General features: G+C 29.9%; 1 protein-coding gene across 1 annotated transcript; it reads left to right on the forward strand.

Annotated features, from left to right (window-relative positions):
• Positions 1-19,389: 19,389 nt before the first annotated feature.
• On the forward strand, positions 19,390-23,948 carry LOC132730562 (uncharacterized). The gene is made up of 2 exons (XM_060716523.1): positions 19,390-19,625; positions 22,567-23,948. Exons 1-2 carry the CDS (start codon positions 19,607-19,609, stop codon positions 23,328-23,330), a joined length of 783 nt encoding a protein of 260 aa, XP_060572506.1. The 5' UTR covers positions 19,390-19,606; the 3' UTR covers positions 23,331-23,948.
• The last annotated feature ends 1,311 nt before the right edge of the window (positions 23,949-25,259 follow it).

Genomic DNA, 25,259 nt, shown 5'->3' on the forward strand with positions numbered 1-25,259 from the left:
GTTTATGTATTATTCTGAACTATTGAAAGAATAATTCGTGGCAGGCAAAGTAGAGCCGGAAAGTGATAATCGACCCGCTTTCCTGAACAATGGAACTGAGGGCATTTTTCATTTCAGGGCCGATAATCACTTTCCGATTCGTCTTTGACGTGTTTAACATTTTACTGCATGAGCATATTGTGAAAAATAGATGTTTTCATTGAAAATCCTCCTGTTACAAGTTCAAACTGAAACTTTAAAACATTGCTTCAATACTGATCAAACTTGGCACAAATGTTGGACCATAGCTTTTGTAACAGCATGTTCAATCTTAAATTACATATTACTTGGCAACTGGGGACGTCTCAAAATAACCAAACATCACTTTTTCGCGTTGTATTTTCCATCAAAACTGATTTCAATGTGCTGCAATATAAAATGACAGAGTAAAAGGCTTTTCAAGGCTGGTTACACGTTATCTTAAGATCGACCTAAGGCCATTAGCCTCTCACAAGTCCAAAATTGTCTTGCCGATAGAAGCCCCCTCACCTCAAAACCACAAGCAGAAGGGTGCACATCCCCGCTCTGGCACTTCCTTGACGTACGTTTTTGATAGGGGCGGCGCTAAAAAAGTGATTTTATCAAACAAAAAACAGTGGGGCCTGCATAGGGAATTTTTAAACTATTTAAGGCCTCTAAAGGGGGAGGGTGATAACCCGTCTAAACACGTCTATATGAAATAAAAAGGTTATAGTCTTTGATACATTTGATATGTCTAAAGTAGCACTGTTTTAATTACTTTGATATTTCTGTCGTAGAAGTTTCTTCTGTCCTGGTCTGTTACATAACTGATACGAAGCTGTTTACTTTATGTGCATCTTAGTCCAGATTAAGGAAGCTGATTTTACTTTCTTGTCCTAAGGCCGTTTTGTTTTCTTTTAATTCCAATAAAATTATCTTTGAACAAGTTACACTTGTAATCGTAAAAATATGCGATGTGTGCTAGAAATTCAAGCTTTCTGTTTTGATAACGTGAATGTGACGTCATTGTTAGAGTTTTTGCACGTGCTCGTGTTTAGCAGGCCGAAAAATAACGTTACGTATGAAATTTATAGATTCAGACAGCGTTTTTTTGTCTGTCAAAACATAAAAGATAGACTAAAAACCTTTTTGCTGCGTTTCCTTTAGAACATTTATCCGTTTGTCTCATAAAAAACAGTCACTGTGTGTCTAAATCCAAGTTTTTTCCACATCTTGTAAAATATAATCTATGCACTTTCAGCATTTGCATCACGTGATACCAATATTAGATCCAATCTTAACAATTAAGCCTCGTTTTCATTTTCTGAACGAAAAACCTCCGTATCAAATGCATGTCAAACTCTGTTATGGAAATTAGCCTTGTTTTAATTTTCTGAACGAAAAACATTCGTATCAAATGCATGTCAAACTCTGTTATTTTTTCATTTTCAGAGTCCAAGATAATTATACCAAATATGTATTGTACTCCTTCTAGCCTCATTTTCATTTCAGACTGAAAAATTTATTTCAATTTCTTATTGTACTTGAACTAACAACGTTCTGTCGATCTATCAAAAGAATTTAATGCCTTTAACCTTTTTACTTCATATAGACGCGTTTTGACGGCTTTTCACCCTTCTCACTTTTAAGGCCTCAAATAGTAAAAAAAATGTCATATTTAGGTCGCAAACACTATTTTTCCTTTGAGAAAAGCACTTTTTTGGCGCCGCTCCTATCAAAAAGGTACATCAAGGAGGTGCCAGAGAGTGCATGTGCCTCCTTCTGTGAGGGGGTTTGAAGGGGGTCGCACAAATTATGTATATTTCGATATAAAAGTTTTTAACCATATCGGAAATAATTAAATTATAGGTTTACCATACATTGTTAGTCAAGCTTTTTGTACAAACAAAGCTTAAAAAACACATTTATGTAAGTAAAAGTTCCAATCATTGCACATATCTCTAGTCTATGTGCACAATTCAAAAAGTTATTTTATCTTTTATAATGTCTTCAATTAAGATTATGTTTTTAAAATCTGTAGGGCTTATATTTTGTCAAAGATAGTGCGGTAAATTTATCCGCTAACTGTTAAAACAAGAAAATGAAATTTGCGTAGGTAATATTCCTTCTTTTTTTTTGAAAATTACATACGTAACGTAGTTTTTCGGCCCGCTGAACACGAGCACGTGCAAAATCTTAAACAATGACGCCACATTGTACGTCATCATAACAGATAATTTGCACAAAATGAACCTTTCTGGAATTTAACAAAAACAAAACGACATTTTTGATTATAAAAAATACAACTAGCTACCTTAATATGGACTTAACACATACAAAGAAAGCAATTGTGTATAAGTAACATAATAGTTCAGGACGGAAGAAACATCTATGACAGAAATATCAAAGTAATTAAAGCAGTGCTACGTTTAGACATATCAAGTACATTAAAGACTTAAAAACACGTCACAGACGAACCGGAAAGTGATAATTTGACCTTAAATGAATATGTCATATACTAATGTTGGTGTAAAACCTAAAACAAAAATCTGGAAACAAAGTGATCCCTCGGAAGCATTTATCACAACAAAATTACAAGAGAATTTCAGACTCGGTTTAATTGAGTCTGTACATTAGTGATAATGAATACATGCAACATCCCTCACGCTCTCTATCACCGGCTTGAGCGGTACTCAATTCCCAACACTTAAAAGTGCTGGCATCAATGATCCCGAAGGACCAGAAAAATATAACAACACTGAAGTGTGATGGATTTAAAATGCCTGCTCGTTTGTTTCCTTTGTTTAAGTGTTTGAAGATAAGCTGAGCAATCCTGTCCATCGAAACCAGTGCTTTCAACGCTTTTATCTTACTTGATTTTACTTGTCGTGTTTACAATATATTTTTTTCTTTCTGAACACTACAACTTTAATAATCAGTTATCCAAGTCCAAGAAAATTTCAAATTAAACCTAAAACGTCTAATTGTCTGAAACTATGAAATTTCATAAATTAAAGTGTGTTAACGATACAACGGTGGCTCTTGGAGTTTCTTTACTAAATCTCGTGTTCAAAGAAAATCTACAAAAAGATTAAAAACACAGTTGCCCCATCTGACAATCTGACTTAAGTTTAGATCTACATGTTTCTAACATGTAGATCTGATAATCACCGTATATGCTTTGCCTTCATTATGCTTCGGATTTCCCGAGAAAGCTATTTTTAGCCATGCAATCAACAATCAGCATTAAAAGGAGTATCAAAATATCGTTGTCAGTTGAATTGAAACAAGTTTTTGATTTCGTTAGAAAAAAAATGTTTGAAGTAATTCCAAACAATTAAACTTGAACGATGATTGCCTGTTTGAAAAATAACAAGCAGGTTACAACTTTTTGTTGATCGTCAGATCTTAATGTGTTCCGTTATTTTGGAGCTGATTGTAATCAAATTGGCCATCTGATAAAGGTTAGTACCTTAACTGCGCTATATCTCCAAAATATGTATCAAGAAATTGCAGTAATAATAAACATACATAAAAGAGGGGAAATGAGTGACTTCGATACCCACATTGTTGGTACAATATACAAATATATATCAAGTTAATTTACATTTTGTGACAAATACGTTTTAAATTCTACTATCGATACATATTTAAACTCAAAAGGTTTGAACAATTATAAGATAAAAAAGAAACTTTATTTTACAAGTGAATAGATAACTTACAACTTTATTGTAAACACTTTTTGTCGGTGTTTCGTAATACGAAACCAAATAATTTTGAAATGAATAAGATTATAAATGATGTTATCATATCGATTTTGTGTCACCACATTTATCGAAACAAATTATCGGAATTACAAATTGATGCGTTTCATACTTCTTAAACGGTCAGTATTTTTGTTTTAAACCTATACACCGCGCTTATACAGTAACGCAGGAATGTGCAATTACCGTAAAAGTAACTCCGAATCTGTGCAACGCTATTGCCAAAACGAATAACACAGTAATAAAATGAAACAAAATATTTTATTCTAAAAGTCAAATTTAAAAAAATGAATTAGTGCATATGGCTGCTACGACATTATACTTTAACCAGCATTACAAATTTTTCAGGATTTCTTTACTTTCTTAGATCAATCGTGAGAAAGACATCCTGATTACCGTTACGAAGGTGTTTCTTGTGTTTCTTCAAATACACAGTCATGTACATTTAACACATTTAAAACTTTTTTTTCATATTTTGTATACCTAAGACATTTGTCAAACTACAAGTGTTGTATAACAATAGAAGGAAGCTGGTAAAATAGGAATTAGCTGCTTTTAATTAGATAACCGCAGTTCCTTCAATGCTTCATTCACGAATTCGGCGTTACCTCGTAAAAATGGTCTCAATCACGTTTGTTTTATCTGCTAAATTAAGTGTAATATGACACGAGTAGATTGGAAAATGTTTCAAGTACACAAAATTCATTCTAAGTCTTATAAAAGCATTTTGAATATTGTGATGGTCCTTTTACGCCTTTTTTCATATGAAAGATAAATATCGTATACATTAAAATTATATGCAACTGTATATTTTGTTAAAATTAAATAGGACAAGATAATATAAAGTAACCGAGATAAAATGTTATCTAGTTGTCTAATCGATAATTGCGACATTATATATTCTGCTTATGTCATGGTCACATTTTTTAACAATTAGTAGTAGTATACTAGGAAGATAACGCACAGTTTGAAATGCTAAAAAAACTAGTACTCGAAATTATATACGCCATATTGTCAGGTCGAGTACCTTTTTTGTCGATTGAATGCATCATTCAGTGTAGATTTACGTGTTGATTTCTTTCTGATAATTGTTTATTGATATGGTGTTATCACGATATAATATTGGGCATTTATTAATTAACACTTATTATTTATAATTTTAATTGTATTTATAATTATCATATACATATAAACAAACGATTTGTCTAAAAAGCAAAAAACTGTTTAACATGTACATAAATAATTTATGTATCGGGCAATTGTAACTTTATTATGGATTGTAAATAATAAAACGAACCTACTCGATGTGTATATATTAAAGTATTTTGTCATAGTTAAATGTAAAGTTATTTAGGCTTTTATCTTACACATGGGTTGGCAAAATATATAAAAAAATTAGTTTGGTAAATTTTGTTATGCTCTAATTGAATGAAACGTTTAATTGATAAACACACGTAATACAGAACGTGTGTAATAGTTGTTTGTGAAAAGAACAAAACACCTAGTTTCGTACCTAGATTTACAATCCTTTACGAATATATTGACCTTGTTATTGATCTAGATCAAGCTATTTTTGTTATTATTTGAAATGATTTTTCCCCTTTTTTCATGGTTTGGTAATAAAAGTAATGTGATATTGGTACATTATATTGTTTTCTTAATGTACATAATTTGAAAAAAACAAAGTTGGTTAAAAGACTTTGTATATACATGTACATTGTATTATAAATGGTTCAAATTATTTAGTCATGATTAAAGAGGGCACATGTTATGTTATATGTTATTTGGCAGGTAATTTGCCCATACATCTATAAAAGGACACCAAAACTAAAAAAATAAAGTATTTGTGAAGCATGTATGTAACGCTTAACAGTGGTTTCTATTTTCGATATCAGTTTATTATGGTTTTATATATATATATATACTGTATATATCGACAAAAATAAAAATGACATATCTCTGATTAAAGAATTGTATTTGTCAGGAAGTAGTGATTTTTCTCTTGAGTGAGTCGAAAATACTGGCAGTATAAAATTATAAAACGAAAAAAATGCATTTTTTAGTCTTATGTCTACTTATAAACTGTTTTCCGGGCGAAGGTAACGGAAATTTGCACTTTTTACAAATATTTATTATTTTGATTTATGAAATTAATCCATAAATAACATTTTTGCTTAACTGTTTTATATTATCAGTATCACTTTACCTTCATCCGATGATTTCCATTTTTATTTATTTATTGATTTTTATTTATTTATTTATTTATTTATTGTTTTATTTATATTGTTTTATTTATTTATTCAACATTTTTCCGTTCAAAAGTTTTATATGCCGGAATTATTGTAACCGTTTAGTTTTAAAATTACTGTTTCTTCCTATTTTCTTTACATTTAAAATTTAATTATTATCAAATCATAAAGTAGTCAGACGATGAATTCTAACATGCTTACACTATTTTTACTATCAAACAGGTAGGGCAATCAAGTGTACTATTTCACCATATATGCACGGCATAAAAAAACGAAAATTTACTCATCATATGACGTCGCACAATGCGTCACTGAATCCAGGAAAAAAACTTCTACGCACCGTTTATTCAGAATATATGTATCAATCCTCTTTTGATAAACATGTTAGGTTTATAATAGATATTGATATATCTTTCATTTAGTAAGTATAATAATGCACGCTTTACCGTTCAAATGTTAAAATGTTAATCATTCCACTGTTGTACAGCGTTCACCGGAAATAGTGCCTCAAACCATCGAAAGCGAAAGTAAAAAGGTGTACGCCGAGTTCACCCGAGGTAATGTTTTAACTTATTTCTCCTTCATAACTTAATCGATTTTTCCATTTTGAGCAATAATGTGAAGCTGAATATAAATGGTTTGAGACAAGTATTTGCTTTTGTTTCTACAAATTGAATACTTTATGTTAAAATGACGATTAATTTTACCGTATGTAAGTAATGACTTTTGCGAACCTTTTAGCAGAATTAGTGGAAAACAGTCTTGCATTGTGTACAGAGTCTAACACGGTTGTGTAAGGGTGTAGATGGAAAACTGTGTACGGGATGTAGTAGGTAAACGAAGGATATTTTCTGCAAAAATTAACTGTACTACGCTGATGAAGGAATAACGATCGATGACGGCAGCAGGGATTGTAAAGTGAAACATTTTTATATTTTACAAAGAGTATTTATTATTAAGTATAGCCTAAATTCATAAATCATATAGATTTAAATAAAGTAAAAACTATAAAGTTTTGAAAAGGTGTCAAAGCTCTATGGCTTTGAAGTGAACTGACCTGTCGTCAGTATATGAAAGTATATGAAATAAGGCCGCGATTTTGTGCAAAACTGTTATGTCTTTTTAGTAGTAGTAGTAAAATTATCATTTGTCGCACAAATTATGTTTATTTCGATATATAAGTGTTTAAACACATCGGAAATAATCAAATTATATATTACCCACATACATTCTTAGTCAAGCTTTTTGTACAAAAAATATATTGAAAAATACATTTATCAAACAAAAAATCCCATTTTTTGCATATTTCTCTAACGTGGTTTTCTAGGTCTATGTACAAAATTAAAATAAATACTTTATTTCTGATACTGTATTTGATATCCAATTAACATTATGTTTTTACTTTATAAATGTAACAAAAACATGAAATTTGTAGGTGGGTGCGGTAAATTTATCCGCTAATATTCATTTCTTTTCTTTTTGTTAAACTTTTATGAATCCTTATGCATATTCACTTAATTTTTTTTTATTTAATTAAGATATTTTCGTCTTCCGTCAGGTCTAGCGGTTGTGCTAAAATATCAATGGACGCAGATACTATCATGTGTAAACATTTAGTTTTAATTTTTTTTTGCTTTCAATATAGATATTATATGAAAAAATCATTATCTCATTGTGTTGGCTTTAAAGCCATTTTACCTTTTTAATATGAAATTGTGAAGAAGTCAATAAAATGCGTGAATGGACTACCTTTATACCTTACATTCATGTACGTGTTTGCTATTTAAAGCACGTTTTGTTGATTTATTGTCTTCTGATATATCTTTGCAAACAACAATTGATACATAATATCAAAGCAATTTTAACCAGAAATATAATGCAACAAAATTTAATTACTGAATGTACATGTTTGTATGTGCATTTATTGGCATTTTTGACCCGAAGGTAGACACAATTCCTCATCCAATAAAGAGTATTTTTAAAGAAGGAACATTTGCATAAGAATTCATAGAAAAGTAAAACAATGCATGTATATAAATTTTATTATTTTTTATTACAATTATCGGATTAATTTACCTCACCCATTTTGACAAATTTAGAACCTACATATTTTGTTGTTGTCACATTTTTGCAATAACACATATTGTTTGTTGAATGTCAAATACAGTATAAGAAAAGATGTAACTTTTTAAAACATATTTTACATAAAATTAGAAAACCAAATTAGAGAAATATGCAAAAATTGGGTTATTTATTATGATATTTTTTTTCGACAAAAACGTGAAAAAAACTTTACTTTCATTGTGATTAACATAAAATTTGATTATTTTTGATATGTTTAAACACTTTTGTATCGAAATAAACATAATTTGTGCGACAAATTATATTATAAAATTGATATAACTGTTTTACTCAGAATCAGCGGCCATATTGGACGCCATCTTGGATTCTGAAGAGATGTGAAAGCAAATTTGGCAAGATTTAAATTTTGGAAAGGAGAAACTTTATACTTGCTTTGGTGTAGTTTTAATGTATATACACGAAAATTGACTGAAAGAGCTATTGTGTACGTCAAAATATTTAAATATTTAATCTTCAATATATCAAACGTATAACAAAACATATTTTCAAATATACAATGCTTGTTTGTAAAATACCAATAAATCAATGTTCGTACCTTAATTTACTTCCTTAACGGTTATATTGTTCTTCATATCAATCTATTAAGATCTATGAATTGTAATCTGTCATTATCTGTCATTTGAACTGGTTTTTCTATAATTCGTTGCCGCTTTTTCGATACTAAAATTACTTTGGCTTTGTCGGATTACTTATATATATTTATGTACATACCAAACTATACCAAAATATAAATATACCCGGATTCCTAAAAGTAAAGTGCCAAAAATATATCTGATTTAAGAAATTGTTTAGATTTAGTCATTTACAGCTTTTCAGATGAAGGTAACGAAATAATATACACGTAGTTTAATCAATGAATAAATGTTTATATTTTTTATATTTTCTTTCGAATGTATAACGTTCATTGTTTTATTTTGAATCATAAACAAGTTAAAATAGTGCGATTATTCGTATGGGAAAATGTCTTTTATCTTTACACTCAGTATTTACGCTTGGGTTTGCATAATATATATAAATAAGTTTTGTTAATTCTGTTATGTTCTAACTTAATGAAACATTTACTTAATAAACAAACGGTGCAAAAGTTGTTTATAAAAGACAAAACCACCGAATTTCGTACATAGATTCACATCCTTTACGAATATATTGACCTTGCCATTGATCAAGATTAATCTATTTTGTTATAATTTGAAATGATTTTCTCCCTTTTTCATGTTTTGGTAAGAATAGTACATCAAAGGAGATATGATTATAGTACATGATATTGGTTGCAATATTGTTTTATTGTATGTTACATATTTAGAAAAACAAAGTTGGTTTGTATGTATTATAAATGGTTCAAATTATTTAGTCATGATTCAAGAGGGCACATGTTATGTTGAATGTTATTTGGCAGGTAATTTGCCGATGAATCTATAAAAGGACACCAAAAATAAAAAATAAAGTATTTATGAAGCATGTATGTAAACAGTGGTTTCTATTTTCGATATAAATTTATTATGGTTGTATATATATCGTCGAAGATAAAAAAAATGACATAATTATATGTCTGATAAAAGAATTGTATTTGTCAGGAAGCAGTTATTATTTCTCTAGAGTGAGTCAAAAATACTGGCATAATAAAATTATAAAACGGAAAATATGCATTTTTTTAGTCTTATGTCTTCTTACAATGTGTTTTTCGAGCGAAGGTAACGGAAATTTGCACTTTTTACAAATATTTATAATTTTGATTTATAAAATTAATCCATAAATATTTTTTTTGCTTCACTGTTTTATATTTCCATTGATTTTTATTTATTTATTTATTTATTTATTTATTTATTTATTTATTTATTTATTTATTTTATTTATTTATTTATTTATTTATTTATTATTTGTTTATTTATTCATTAATTCATTTATATTGTTTTATTTATTTTTTCAACATTTTCCCTTCAAAAGTTTTATGCAGGTAGTTTTAAAGTAGTCTGACGATGAATTCTAACATGCTGACACTATTTTTACTATCAAACAGCTAGGGCAATCAAGTGTACAATTCACCATATATGCACGGCATAAAAAACGAATGCTTACTCGGAATATGACGTCGTACAGTGCGTCACTAAATCCAGGGAAAAAACTTCTACGCACCGTTTATTCAAAATATTAGTATCAATCCTCCTTTTGATTAATATGTTAGGTTAATAATAGATATTACTTTATCATTCATTTAGTAAATACAATAATGCACGCTTTATCGTTCAAATGTTAAAATGTTAATCGCTCCACTGTTGTACAGCGTTCACCGGGAATAGCACCTCAAACCATCGAAAACGGTGTACGTCGAGTTCACCCGAGGTAATGTTTCAACTTATTTCTCCATCATAATTAAATCGATTTTTCCAATCTAAACAATAATGTGAAGCTGAATATAACTGGTATGAGAGAAGTATGTGGCAAGAAAGAATGTGGCTAACTGAAATGACACGTTCTCATTTTATAGTATGAATTTTAGTAATTATTTAATATTCATTACCTTGTGTCATTCAGAATGACTGTCAGCTCATTAAAGACTATAAATTTTAAAAATAAGTGACTGTTAGACACCGTATAAATTCTTCTTAACCCTCTACATTAAAATACTACACGCCGTTCACTTACATTTGTTTTTCTTGCTAGACTCTGTACACAGGGCAAAACCAGCTCGAGTTGATGGGTGACCACTCAAATACAAATAGAGGTCTATATATATTTTGCATTAAAGACAAATTTTGATACATAAAATGCGTTGTGGGTTCGATTAAGTGAATATGCAAATGTCATATAATATGCTACACTTTATCGCCAATTTAACAAAATATATTCAATTTACAGACAGAAAGCAAAACCTTCTCTAAAACCAGATACTTTCAGCTTCACAATATTGTTAAGATTGGAAAAATCGATTAAGTTATGATGGAGAAATAGGTTGAAACATTACCTCGTACGTACACCTTTTAGTTTCGTTTTCGATGTTTTGATTGGCTATTTCCGATGAACGCTGTACAAAAGTGTTCTCGGGCTTATTGGCTTTCGTGTTTATATTTTATTCACATTTTAACTGGAACCGTGTACTTTTTTATGACAATGCACTCAAAATTAATATCTTTTTCCTAAACAATCAACAAACAAATTTCACAAAACAAATGTCATTTTTGTAATAATTAATAATTTCGGTCTAATTTTGGCAAATCCATATTTAAACTAAAAATATAAACAGATAATTTCAAGCCGAGTGAGCAGGTATAGCTGTTCAATAGAAAAGAATAGAAAAGAATATTGCTTTAAATCTTTATACTTTTAGGGATTGATCAACCATTTAAATTAAAAATAAAACATATATTGAAATGTGTGTACACCCATTCAATATTTATTTGACAACCGAATTATCTATATTATACAATATATACTTTATATTTATCAGGAAGATCAAGAAACGTGCAAATTTCTATTTAAATCTTTTCCACTCAAAGTATTGATTATAAACATTTATAATGTCAATACTTCAATCGCTACTTTAACGCATATTACTTTATCGATCAAACTAAGACTGATCACTGATTTACTACACTTCTTCACTTATCTAACTAAATCTGTAAAATTCAGGACCAAAAATTGTTACAATTTTCATATATAACGCGTAGCTTAATTTTGAATTTCCCGTGTAAGATTAACATATGCTCAATCTATTTCAAAATCTATTTTTCTAGATTATGAACAATTCTGAATTATTAAAATTATCATTTTGTATAAGGGCTTCATACCAAAGGCATTATTCATTGCTGGACCGATTATCACGTTCCGGTCCGTCTTTGACGTGTATTACTGTTTATATCTAAAACTTGTTTAATTACTTCGATATATTGCATTCTTTGAAATATCTTTTTTTCACTGTACAGTAACTTATATTAAATTGAGGTGTTTCTCTTTATTTTCTTGTAATAAAATTTTGTTTTTATTCCTATCAATAACAATAAAACTGTGGCTGTACATATTACTCTGAAGTTAGATAATAAAATAAAGCGATCCTTCATTCACTATTTCGCTCGCTGTTTTGATGACGTATATTTCATATCATTGTTACAGTTTTTGCACGTGCTCGTGTTCAGCAAGCCGATTATGATCATGAGCTTTTTGTGTTTTTCTTCTTATATTATACCTCACTCTACGATAAACAGAATGGTTCAACAACTAAGGAAATAACAAAATCTCTTGTACAATCATCGTCGGATACGCACGGGCGAAGTATTAATCAAACATCTTGAAAATTGTACTTAAAACTGTTACCTTGAATAATGCGTGTTTTGTGAAATACTCGTCGTATTAATATCAGATATATTAGTGTGTTAAAATACCGCTGCAAAAAATGATTTAACTGATTTAAATTGACGGATTGATGGGACCACCTGGTTTACATTTTTTATTAAAAAGGCGGAACCGACCTGTAAAAGCACACCTGTAAAAATTATAAATTGTAGATCTAATAAACTTAGATTTATAAATGTAGATCAGTTCCATTTTGTTTCAGAATAAATGTACAGTATGAAGTAATTTAAGAAAGCAATACGTACCAATCTGTCACTGTAGACGTCCAAATAGCCATACTAACATATCAAACATTATTCTAGCTCTCCCAAGACTTGATGTCATTTCATATAGATATGTCGTTGAGTTATAAAATATGCTTTTTTGTAATTTAATAATCATGCTCAAATAGGGACAAATTAAGTTAGATCTTATGAAAAAATTACCAATGCCTATTATATGTGTACCAATGAAACCATGTTACGATTGACGTTCAATAAAAAGTGTTATTATATTTCTATCTATAAAAAGGGATATCAACCTCCTTTTTCAAAACTTGTTGCGTCATAACGTCATAAAATGGGGCACTTCATTCAACTGTCTATCAATAGAAACCAATCGTTAATAGCTTAACTGTGCATAGAGTATTAATCGACCTATGAAAAACAACGTTACGTAAAACATACATGTATTTCTAGCAGGCCAATCAAAAACATCGTGACGTATGTTACTATTCAGACAGCGGTTGTTTTTATCACAGTCGGGCTACATCAAATATGTTTAAGCGGTGAAACAATTAAAATCATATAGTGGTAACGAAATTAGTGTGCAAAGGAAAGCATGCTTATATTTCTTGAAATGTAGGAGAAAATGTTGATTATGATATATCATTATATAATAATAAATGTTATTACCTTATCTACACGATTTTTATTTAATATCTTATATGATAATCTCTGCTACATTTACGTCCAGGTTTGTTTTTTTTGGGGGAAAGAAACAAATGTTGCAAGTGACCAATTTACAAACGATGTAAACGATCTTCTCCGAGAACTGAACGAGAAATTTTCTATGACAGAGAGTATACAAAATGCAAGGCAAAAGATGCAAGAACTGAGATTTGAAAATTGGAATAATGATCGTAAATTAGCGGGAATGCTTATAAATTTGTACACAAACTCTGACGAGAATAATCACTTGCCAGCTGCGACTTTCTACAGAAGCTTGAATCGAGCAATAAGGAGTGAAAACCCTGATTTTATTTGGCAAAAAGTTGAAAAATTGCTGAATGAAGCTTTACATATAATCGGACATGAAACATTTGAGTATACATTCAGAGGAGAAAGATGTTGCAAGTCTTCTATTCCCAATGACCTTAGAGAAGGGTCATCGTTCAAGGTACGAGGCTTCTGGAGCACTACCCTTGATCCTTCTTTCACTGACCATTTTGGCGGTGCGGAATATGCTTTCTACATTATTAAGAACGTTCAAGGTGTAAATGTTCAACATGTTTCTGTTACTGACATGGAAAAGGAAGTTTTAGTGCAAAGTTCAAGGGAATATATTCTAGAAAGGAAAATAAGCAACAAGGAAGAACAACGAAAAGAGCTTATAAGACTTAATTTGCGATATCCTAACTTTGAACATTCAAAATTTGACCCTGAGAACATATTCATACTTGTACCTCTTCAAGAGGATGGTGAATATGATGAGTTATGAGCGTCTTGTAAAGGTTTTATCAGCCATGGGAATCCAGCTAGTTTAAAAAAAATGATGGTGTTTGTTGTTGTTTTTTGTGTTTTTTTTTTTATTTGTTTGTTTTTTGTTGTTGTTTTGTTTTTCGTACAACAGCAAATTTTCATATTAAATTTGGTTTATGAAAAATAGTGAAACTGTTTTTTTTTTAAATACGATTTAATAATATTCAATCAGAATACACAAGTTAATATATTAATTATAACATAATATACTTACACAAATATATTGGCTAAATTCGACCACGCATAGCATATAACTACATGTACGTCTTTAAGAAATGAAGTCAAGTTACATTGTTGCTGTTTTTGTTCTTGGTGGTGGTCTTTATTTATTTTGTTCATTCTATCTTTTGATCATAATTTAAACAACTAATTCGATTCTATTACACCTCATATACAATTCTCATATTCCCAGCTTCTCCCAAGTTTTTTTACACCTGAACAATGAGCCTAGTATATAATCGTGATTTTGTAAGAAGTTCTATATAATTTACAAAATATGATACAATATGACAATATGATACAAACATGATAACTGATGTTTTGATTCTTGAAATATATTTGCTTAAAAAATCGTTATGCCATTTTTTTTTCTTGAAAAAACACCCCACAGATTTTATGTGTTTGTTAGAAGTTAACGAATTCAGTTCAGAATTTGTCAATATATGATTAAACTGTTCATTAAGTAATTCAATAAATTAGAGTGACGTGTTCTTTTTACATTTTAAATAGAAGTGATAAAGCATATGTTTTAGAAACGGAAAATTTTACGTTATGCACTGACTGAATAAGGAACAGTACATACATTGATTAAAAAGCGTGAATACTTACGGTTGATAATGGTGTATATGGGCTGCTTTGGTAAAATATGTTGGTGCCTTTATTAAGAATCAAACATGATTGTTTAATATACCTTGGGTTTGTATTGTTGTTGTTGTTGCTGCTGCTATTTGTTTGATTGTTATATTTTGTTCTTTTTAGAGTGGCTGTTGTGGTAGTTTATTTTAATTTATTTGATTTTATTTTTTCTATACTAATTTTGATCCTACACAAAGATTTTAAAGTTTATACAAACCTGATTTATAAACCTGGAATATAAATGGATTCTTATCAGTGTCTGGTGTTCGTTTTATTTGGTTTTTATTTTGTTTTGTACTGTAATTCTTGCCATTGTGTTGTTTGTTGTTTTTTTGTGTTGTTTTTTGTTTTGTTTTGTTTTTTGAGTTTTTGTTGGTTTTTTGGGGGGTTTTTTTTGGTATAGAGTTTTACTTTTATTCATTCGTTTATCTTTTGTACTATATATAGATCTCTGTGCTTCTTTTAAATATGTAACAATTTGTTCATACATTTCCTTTGAATCTTATACTAATATATTAACAATCTGTGATACAAGAGATTTGTGTAGGTGTACCTATGTTATTAACAATTTGGGATACAAGATTTTGTGTATAGGTCTACATATGTTATAAACGATTTGTGATAGAAGATATATTTGTAGGTATACCTGTGTTATGTACAGTATGTGATAAACAAGGATAATCAAAATGTTAATTCTATTTTTCTTTATATTGTGTTGGCAATGTTTGAAACACATAGTTTACATCTGTTTGTCTGTGTTATAAACTGTTTGAGATAAAGATTTTTAAAAGTTAAGTGTTCAAATGTTGTATTAATTGTGTTAGTATACGATGCTTTTCATTTCACGTTTTTAAAGTGTGAATCAAAATTTCTTTTCCCTTGAAATATGTCTGTAAATGTAGAACTAGTACATTGTATCAATAATATAACAATTGCATAGCTTGAATTAGTTTCTATATTTCTGAAAGACAAATATTGCATACTGATCAAAACGTTTTAAAAATATAAATAGTGATGAAAGAACAAAAATACAATCAAAAGACTTGTGCATATTTTCTGACGTAAACCATATTTAGAAAACTGAGTCGCTTCAATCTGAATAAAAAATGTAAATCAATTTGTATGTAAAACCTTGTTTGTCTCCAATTTGGTACATAGAAAGTCTACATATATACATTTTCCGGCTATATAACTAAGAATTATAACTATTTTAGACAAAAAGCCATCGCCTTCCAATTAAAATAGGATTATGGCAGAACTTACCTGCTGAAGATTTGTAAATGCACTATTTGTAGCGATATCAGCGGTGAATGAAACATTTGTAATAGCAAAATCCCTAACAATGGTACAAACTCAGAATAAGTAAGGTTCCAGCACTGTTACAAAAGTAACGAGGATTCGAAATGGAGTAAATGAAGTGAAAATTTAATGCATAATTGTTACACATGTTACACTTGGAACAGCATAAAACCTTATAAGGGCTATCACTGAAAGTAATAAATGCAAACATATTTTCATTCCTAAAACAAGAGTCACCGAAAGCAAGGACCACAATTGACCTTTTCTTATTTCCAAATGCAAAATATTGATAGAAGCTTTTTGGTAGAAGTCTTAGAAAGATCACAATCATATTTGCATTGGTCATTTTGAAAGTTAGGCATTGAATAATGTTTTGTCCGAGTATAAACTAGTAACACATTTGTAGCAAATTTGATATAGTAACAAAATTAAGGTAAAACCTTAAAGTTTATTTAAAGTTTTAAATAATATTTTTCTCAAAGAATATAATGATGTTGCCTAACATGTCATTACATCCACATATTAATCAAAACTGCACATCAATTACTAAGTTGTACAGAATTCTAATGATTTTTCATTTATTTTCTTGAGGTTCAAGGGCATTTTAAATCAAGTAAGTACTTCAGTTACACAATATGGAGGTTTTTTCAAAAGATTTTTTTGGGGGGTTCGTTCAAAAATAAATTATGCAAGAATAAGTTTACAAAAAAGCTTATTATTAGTCAAGATAAAGTTCAGTCTTACCTTCTTGAACGAGTTTATAAAATAATTGTCTAAGAATAAATAAATGTAAATACAAATAATAATAAATTCTTGGCATATTAGCAAAATTCCATATATATCTAAACAATTAGATAGAGTATGGCCAAAGTAAAATTTTAAAAAGTTCATGTCATTTATCAGCCTCGGTCAAATTAAGTGTTTACTATTTGAAAGGTTTAAGTTTTATTATAAATATAATGCACCCATCAATAAAAAAAGTTATACCAATTTATAATCAAATGATGTTTTTTGCAAAAGATGCAAGAATGAAGATTGGAAAATAACAATGCTCGATTTTAAAGCACAACCCTTAATCCTTTCTTAAATCAATTTGACGGTGTGGAACATCTTCCGCTACATATATGGGAAAGTGGAAAAAAGTGTTGATTCAATGTTCTAGGAATGAAAGTAGGTAAATTGGTAAAGAACTATTATAAAGTCGCTGAAGGTGGCTAACAAATGGATGTATAAAATGTTGGATTTGTCTGTATTCGACACAGAGATAAACAAAATCCACCCAACGCATATCATAGTCATGTAACAAGGCAGCTTGATTACGCCAATTATATGTAAAGTTAAGATGCAATACTCATATACCTATGTATACTATAACGTGACTTGGCATACCTGTATTATTGTCCTTAACTGTGTATGTTTAAATGAATTTATTTTTACCCTCATTGGTAAGTGAGTAAGATTAATCTGTCACATAAATAACAAGTTTTTGTTAACATTCTAGTGATTCTACTTTAAGGTCGTTTGTGAGTTAAACAGAATCACAGTTTGAGAATCGTTCCTAGCTTTGCAATTGAACATTTCAATAACAATATACATTAAAATATTGATATTTAAAGAAAGAAACATAGTTATTCTGTCCTTATTTTTGAGTTTTCTTTCCTTATTTTTGAGTTTTCTTCTGACCTGATTTACTTAGCTATTTTTGATTAGCGGAATATCCAAGTAGCTACACAACGACATAAAAAGGATTGTTTCCCTTATGAAATCACTTAAAGTTCCATCTATCATCGCAGTCTGATGAATTATATTTGTTAAATTTATTGTATCAAATATGGGCACATATACTGCCTTTTGATAGAAAATAATTTGTATAAGACTATATAGTACAATGTAGTTAATAGCAAGCGATGTAAAAATGGGGCTAACTGAAATTACACGCAAACTTGATAAAAGGTCGTCTTAGATTCTTCAAATAAGTGTAATCAATTTTTGGATTGCTTTGAAATAAAATTCACTTGAGTGAAAAACAAGTTCCATATCACGACATTCCAATATTCAAATTGACTTGCTTTGACATTCGATGGTTTATGCAACTTTTGAAAATTACAAAACGTGCCTACCAAGTATCTTAACTATATGTAGTTACTTTCAAAAGAGAGGATTATAAACGTTGTTAACCCTCAACCCCGCCACCTTCTTTACAGTATGCTCAAAACCTTAACTTTGGATTCACGATTATGTAGAAATACTTAAAGTTTTCCCATTTCAGGCTTTGTAAAAATATCATTTCGTTTTAATTAAAGAGGTTATTTCGGCATGTTAACTTCTTGCATAAAAGTATAAACTTTAAACTGCAACACGAATGTCGAGATAAAAGTGACTATGATTTTAATTTTATTTTAAATGACTACGCATAACTAATATGATGTCGACCTAGTTGGAAATTTTAGACTTTTTAATTATTCTAATATCTTTTTCTTGTAAGAAAATAGTACAGCAACAATAGAGTACATGGGGTACACGTATTAGAGGTTCAAAGTGAAAAATATCACATAGATATATGAACATGTAGTAACTGTTACGCCTTTACAAGAAAACAGCAAAATTTATACGCATTTATCAATCTATATAAAACAAAAATATTTGTAATCGATTCTGGAAAAAATAAAAGCTTAAACAGATAAAAAGAAATTCTCTATAATGTTAATTCACTACATAAAAGTAATTGAATTCAATTTAGTTTTTGAAAACCTGACTATGGGTTTATTTGTAGATTACAATGTAGCTTCCAGATCAAAGCTTTCAAATCGTCTATATATCGAACGTATTACAAAAATGTGTTCAAGTATACAAAACACCAAAATATCAATGTTCGTACCTTTATTTACTTCCTTAACGTTTATATTCTCCTTAGTGTATCGTTTCAGATCTATGAATTTTAATCAGTCATTATCTGTCATTTGAACTGTTTCTTTCTTCAACACCTCTTTTTTTCGATACTAAATTTATTATGGCTATATCGGATTACTAATATAGATATATGTATATATAGTAATATACTTAGTTAAAGGAAAAAAATACCTGGAATAAGTAAAGTGCCTAAAATATCTCTGATTTCAAAATTGTTTAGTTATAGCCGTGGAGTTGACAATACAGGCATAATAAAACCAGAAAAGGAAGATATGCATTTTCATTCATATATATACTTGCAATGTGCTTTTCGATTAAAGGTAACGAAGAACTATAGTTTAATCAATGAATATATGTTTATATTTAATTTTCTATATTAGCAGTATCACCTTTCTCTTTTTATAGAATATTTTCATTGTTTTAATTTTAATCATAACCAAGGTAAATTGGTATGATTGACCGATTGGGAAAAGGTGTTTGATTGATTAAGACATTTTGACTTATTGATTGATTGATTGTTTGTTTGTTTGATTGATTGATTTGATTGATTGAATTGATTGATTGATTAATTGATTGATTGATAACCTCTAATGAAATTCAACGTTTTTCCGTTCAAATTTCATATATGCGCAGGAATTATCGAAACCTAAAATTAATGTACTACATACTTTCGTTATATTTTAAATTAAGTTATAATCAAAACACAAAGTAGGCAGACGTTAAAATAAATAAAAACAAATGTCTTAATATTAGTTTGATGTTGGTAAAACTTTTTGATACGATGTCGTGAATTTATGCGGTCTAATTGGCAACACAATATTGAAACAATGCCAGTTGAAATAATTCAGGGGGTTATGGTTATTGTTGTTGTTTTTGTTTGGTTTTTTTTAACAAACAAATCAAACAACATAATAGTGATTGCTAGTTTCTGTTCTATGTTCTGTTTGGGAACTTTGTTATTCAAAGTAGTTGAAGATCAAACTATCTAGTTTTCAGTGGATTGAACCTTTTCAATAGACTTTAAATCTATATAAGGAAAATGATTGACAACCGCAATTGTGTTTACAATACAATGTTTATTTCTTACGTTTCATGAAGTTTAAGACGTGCAGAATGTTTTTATCTATTCCACTCAGAGTATTGATAATATATTTATAATGTAAATATTTTTAGTCGCTACTTTAACGCATGTTTTTTATTGATTAAAGTAAGACTGATCATTAATTTATTGTATTTTTTTAATTATCAAACTACATCATTAAAATCCAGAACGTAAACTTTTTTACCATTCTTTAATCATAATTGTATAACGTGTTAAGCATAATTTTGAATTTACTTTGTACGATAACATATACTAAATCTATCTTAAAGTATGTTTGTTCTAGTTTCTGTATTAAACTATTAAAAGGTTAATACACGGCAGAGTATGGTCGGAATCTTGATGATAATCGGCTTCAGTACGGCATTATACATTTCAAGACGGATTATCACTTTCCGATCCGCCTCTGACGTGTTTTTATGTTAATATCTAATAGTAGCACTTGATTAATTAATTTGATATTTCATTCTTTAACTGTACAGTATCTAATACACAGTTGCTTCCCTTATATGCAAAACAATGAAGCAGCAAGTTTCATTTTCTCGGAATAAAATGTTTTGTTTTTATTCCTTTAAATTTACAATAAAACTGTGTTTGTAAAATTACACTGAAGTTGTAATCATAAAAAAGCGATCAGTGCAAACATCCTAACTTTCACTTCACAGTGACGTAAAATGTGACGTTATTGTTATAGTGTTTGCATGTGTTCAGCGGGCCGATTATGATAATAGGTTTTGTGTGCTTCATCTACTATAATATCTATCTCTTATTAGAAACAGAGTTCTTCAACGGGGAAGAAAATTACAAGTCTCTTGTTGAATGTACTAAAAACTGTTGGCAGTTACCTTGAAAAATGCGTGATTTGTAAGATATACGTGGCATTAATTACGGGTGTAATATTGTGATAATATTTAAATGCAAAAAGAAACTGATATAGATTGATGGGATCACCTGGATTACGTTTATTGCTTTTGTATTAAAACAGAACAGACATTTTTATTTCAGACTCAAGCATTATTGTACTTGAACTAAAAACGTTCTGTCGATCTTTGTAAAGAAGTCAATCTATATTAAACATGATAAAGCGGAAAATAATAAAAACCATACAGTTGTAATTAAAATTGTTTGCAAAGGAAACCCACCTTTTATTAATGCAAATGTGTTTTGATATACAGTAGAATCCCTACTAAAGACCACCTCGGAATTAAGACCACCCCGCTTTTAAGACCAGTGTTTAAAAGAACAGAATTTTCTGTTCTTTACGTCAATGATTACATGATCCAGAATTAAGACCGCCTCACTTATCCACTTTTAAGACCACCAAATTCAGTCCCATTCATTATTTTGTTCTTTATTTGACCCCACTATTGAGACCACTGATTAAAATCAACACCTTCCTAGATCTTAAATGTGTTGTTATTATCTACTTGATTGCTCTTAGGCATAACACTTGACACAAGGTGTCAAAAACTGTTATTTATGGGATATTTCATGAAAAAGGTGAGAAAGTGATTTAATGTTGCTTTATGCACATTTATTTTGTGAAGAAATAATGTCTTACATGATATGTGAAATATGTACAGCAGACACAATTTATATTGAAATAAGATCAAAGAAAATCTAATATTAAAAAATGTCTTCAGAAATATGTTTTTCCCCATCAGATGTAACATTATAACATGCTTTCATATTGTATTTGCAAGTTAAGATACATTCTTTTTTTTTTCATACAAAATGACTAAAATAGGCCCTGGTCATAATGCGTGTAAGCAATGATAACAATATCCACAATTAAGAACACCCCACAATTATGACCACTTTGGTCCAGTCCCGATGGTGGTCTTAATTGAGGGTTTTTACTGTATATCTGTAAAATATACAAATGATAAATATAAATAATTCATACTGTTATACTTCCTTCATTATTATTTTCTTGATATTTATTATATGTTAATATCTTTTAGATTTATAACCAGGTGTGCATCTTGACGAAATTTCCAAGAAAACACCAAATGTTAACATTGACCAATTTTCGAATGCTGTAAATTATCTTTAATATCGAATAGTATAATAATAGTAATAAATGTCATTATCTTATCTACAGGATTATTTTACTCGATCAAAATATTTTATATATTAATCTCTGCTACATTTACGACCAGGTTTATTATATGACCAATTTTCGAACGATGTAACTGATCTTCTCCGAGAACTGGACAAGAAATATTCTATGACAGAGAGTACAGAGAATGCAAGGAAAAAGATGCAAGAACCGAGATTTAAAACATGGGATGATGATCTTAAATCAGCGGGAATGCTAATTAATTTGTACACAAACTCTGACGAGTATAAGCACTTGCCGAATGCGACTTTCTACAGAAGCTTGAATGAAGCAATAAGGAGTGAAAACCCTGATTTTATTTGGCAAAACAGTGAAAAATTGCTGAATGAAGCTCTACATAGAATCGGACTTGAAACATTTAATTATACATTCAGGGGGCAAAAACATTATAACCCAGATGACCACCAAGAAAGAGAACCGTTCAACGTACGAGGCTTCTGGAGCACTACCCTTCATCCTTCTCACACTGACCATTTTGGCGGTACGGAATATGCTTTCTACATTATTAAGAATGTTGAAGGTGTAAATGTTCAACATGTTTCTGTTACTGATATGGAAAAGGAAGTTTTACTTCAAAGCTCAAAGAAATATATTCTAGAAAGGAAAATAAGCAACAAGGAAGAACAACGAAAAAAGCTTGAAAGCATTCAATTGCAGTATCCAGACTTTGACCCTTCAAAATTTGACCCTGAGAACATATTCATACTTAATGAGAATCGTAAACATGATGAAGTCTCACTTAATGAGAATCGTAAACATGATGAAGTCCCACTTAAAGAGAATCGTGAACATGTTGAACTATGAGTGTCTTTTATCAGCCTTGAACATCCTTTCAACTAAGACTATGTTGATTTTTTTTCTTGTTTTGTATTTTTCTTACAACGGCTATATTGACATAACCAACGAATGTCTTTGGTTAATGATACATTACAGTGAAACTGTTTTTCTGTACGAAATCTGCTGTGGTCATAATATTATTTTTAAAATAGGTCTATCTCTTCAATTTGGTTTGCAAATCATGGTCATGCAACTACATAATTAGGAAAAGAAGCAGACGCTTGTTTTGGTTGAGTCTTTTATGTTTTTATAGGGGTGAGTTGTTATTCAAAAACTTACACTTTATATGCATGTATAATTTGTAATGCTATTTTATTATATTGAATGTTTTTGGATTGTTTTATCAAATTATTTGTACTGTAATTAAAAGTGTTAGACTCGTATGTCCGATTAAAGGCATAATCTTAATGAAAATGAAATTAGTTGACGTTTTCATTCGTATTGATCACATTATGGTTTAAGCCATTTTATGTCATATTAAGTTTTGATATTGATAGATTTTAGAATGTCGACAGTTGTCATTAAATGTCTCGTATATATTCTTTAAATGTTTTACCATCGGGCTTTTGTTGCAATACCCAAAGCAAAACTTTGCTATTTCACTTAAACAGTTCAGCGTAATATATAAGTACTTCCTAGTAAATTGCATTTTAAATTCGAATTCACTTTGAAACTGTCTATAATAACAGAAAAAGGACCATTAAGTGAAACAACGTTCACGGATGAGTAGATACCACAATGTACAGTCATACAGGACACTCTTATGATATATCATCGTATAAGATCTTTCAAAATAATAAACAAGATCAACAAGGAAAGGCGGCGTTCAATGAACCCAACCCCGATATGACCCAGCAACAAAAACCAATGGTAAGGAGCCCAGGCGGACCCCAAACAAAAACAGGACAGGGCAAAGACAGAGCATGGACAGGTTAAACATTATATGATAAATAATTTATAACTGATTAGGAATTCAAAGAAAATAATAAAAGGCCCACAATGGGGAAGGAACAGGAGACCGGGGGAAGGGGGGGGGTTAATCAAAGAAATAAAAACTAGAGGCAATGGGGCAGATACTTACCGTAGACGAGAAAACAACAAGGGACACAAGCAAAAGTGTCCTCAAAACAGTATGAAACAACATAGACATACATCTGAGGAACAGAGTGGGGCGCCGCCTTGGAACCAACAGCAGCATAATAATGACTGCTGGGGAGTTTAAACCGGTTAATGGTGCACCAAACCTCGCTCTTAGCCCCACCATGTTCCTATAAACGAGACAGTGCAACTAAAATGAAACCCCGCCAAGTGAAATTCTAACAGTCGTCATGGTAACAAAAGGTTAAATAAGTAAAACACTAAAATGATCATGTAGAAACATATAAAAGTACACCAAATGACCATAACAAAAGTACTCAATGTCCTAAAGGAAGACAGAGCAACAAGAAAATCACCTACAAGGGCCCGACGAAGCAAGGCAGAAGACGAACATTAAGACAATTCAGTCCCAAAGGGCTTAACGAAGTTTACGAAGTTGTGTTTAAGGTATTAGCATCCTAATGCATTATCTCCGCTTTGAAGAGTATTCAAATAGGCTAGAACTACTGTAAACTTCATTGAAAATGAGGGCCATTGGTTCATTCCCCAGAAGGATCAACTTTTTCTTTCTTTCTTTTTTTCTTTTAACATTATTTATGTATCTCTCATGTCCCATTTGGAAAGAAAAAGTGTTTAATTTTTATTTTTTAATTTATATAGGTATTTATTGGCTAAATTATGCTAAATCTAGTAATAAATATGGTACCTGATATTTTCAAAGTGTAATTTAATCAAAACTAGACGGTAAAAGTATTTCATATTTTACAAGATCAACCAATATACTTTTTTAAAAATTTA

The sequence above is a fragment of the Ruditapes philippinarum genome, unplaced genomic scaffold (assembly GCF_026571515.1).
Source record: "Ruditapes philippinarum isolate M1 unplaced genomic scaffold, ASM2657151v2 ctg1725_1_1_1_1, whole genome shotgun sequence".
Lineage (NCBI taxonomy): Eukaryota > Metazoa > Mollusca > Bivalvia > Venerida > Veneridae > Ruditapes > Ruditapes philippinarum.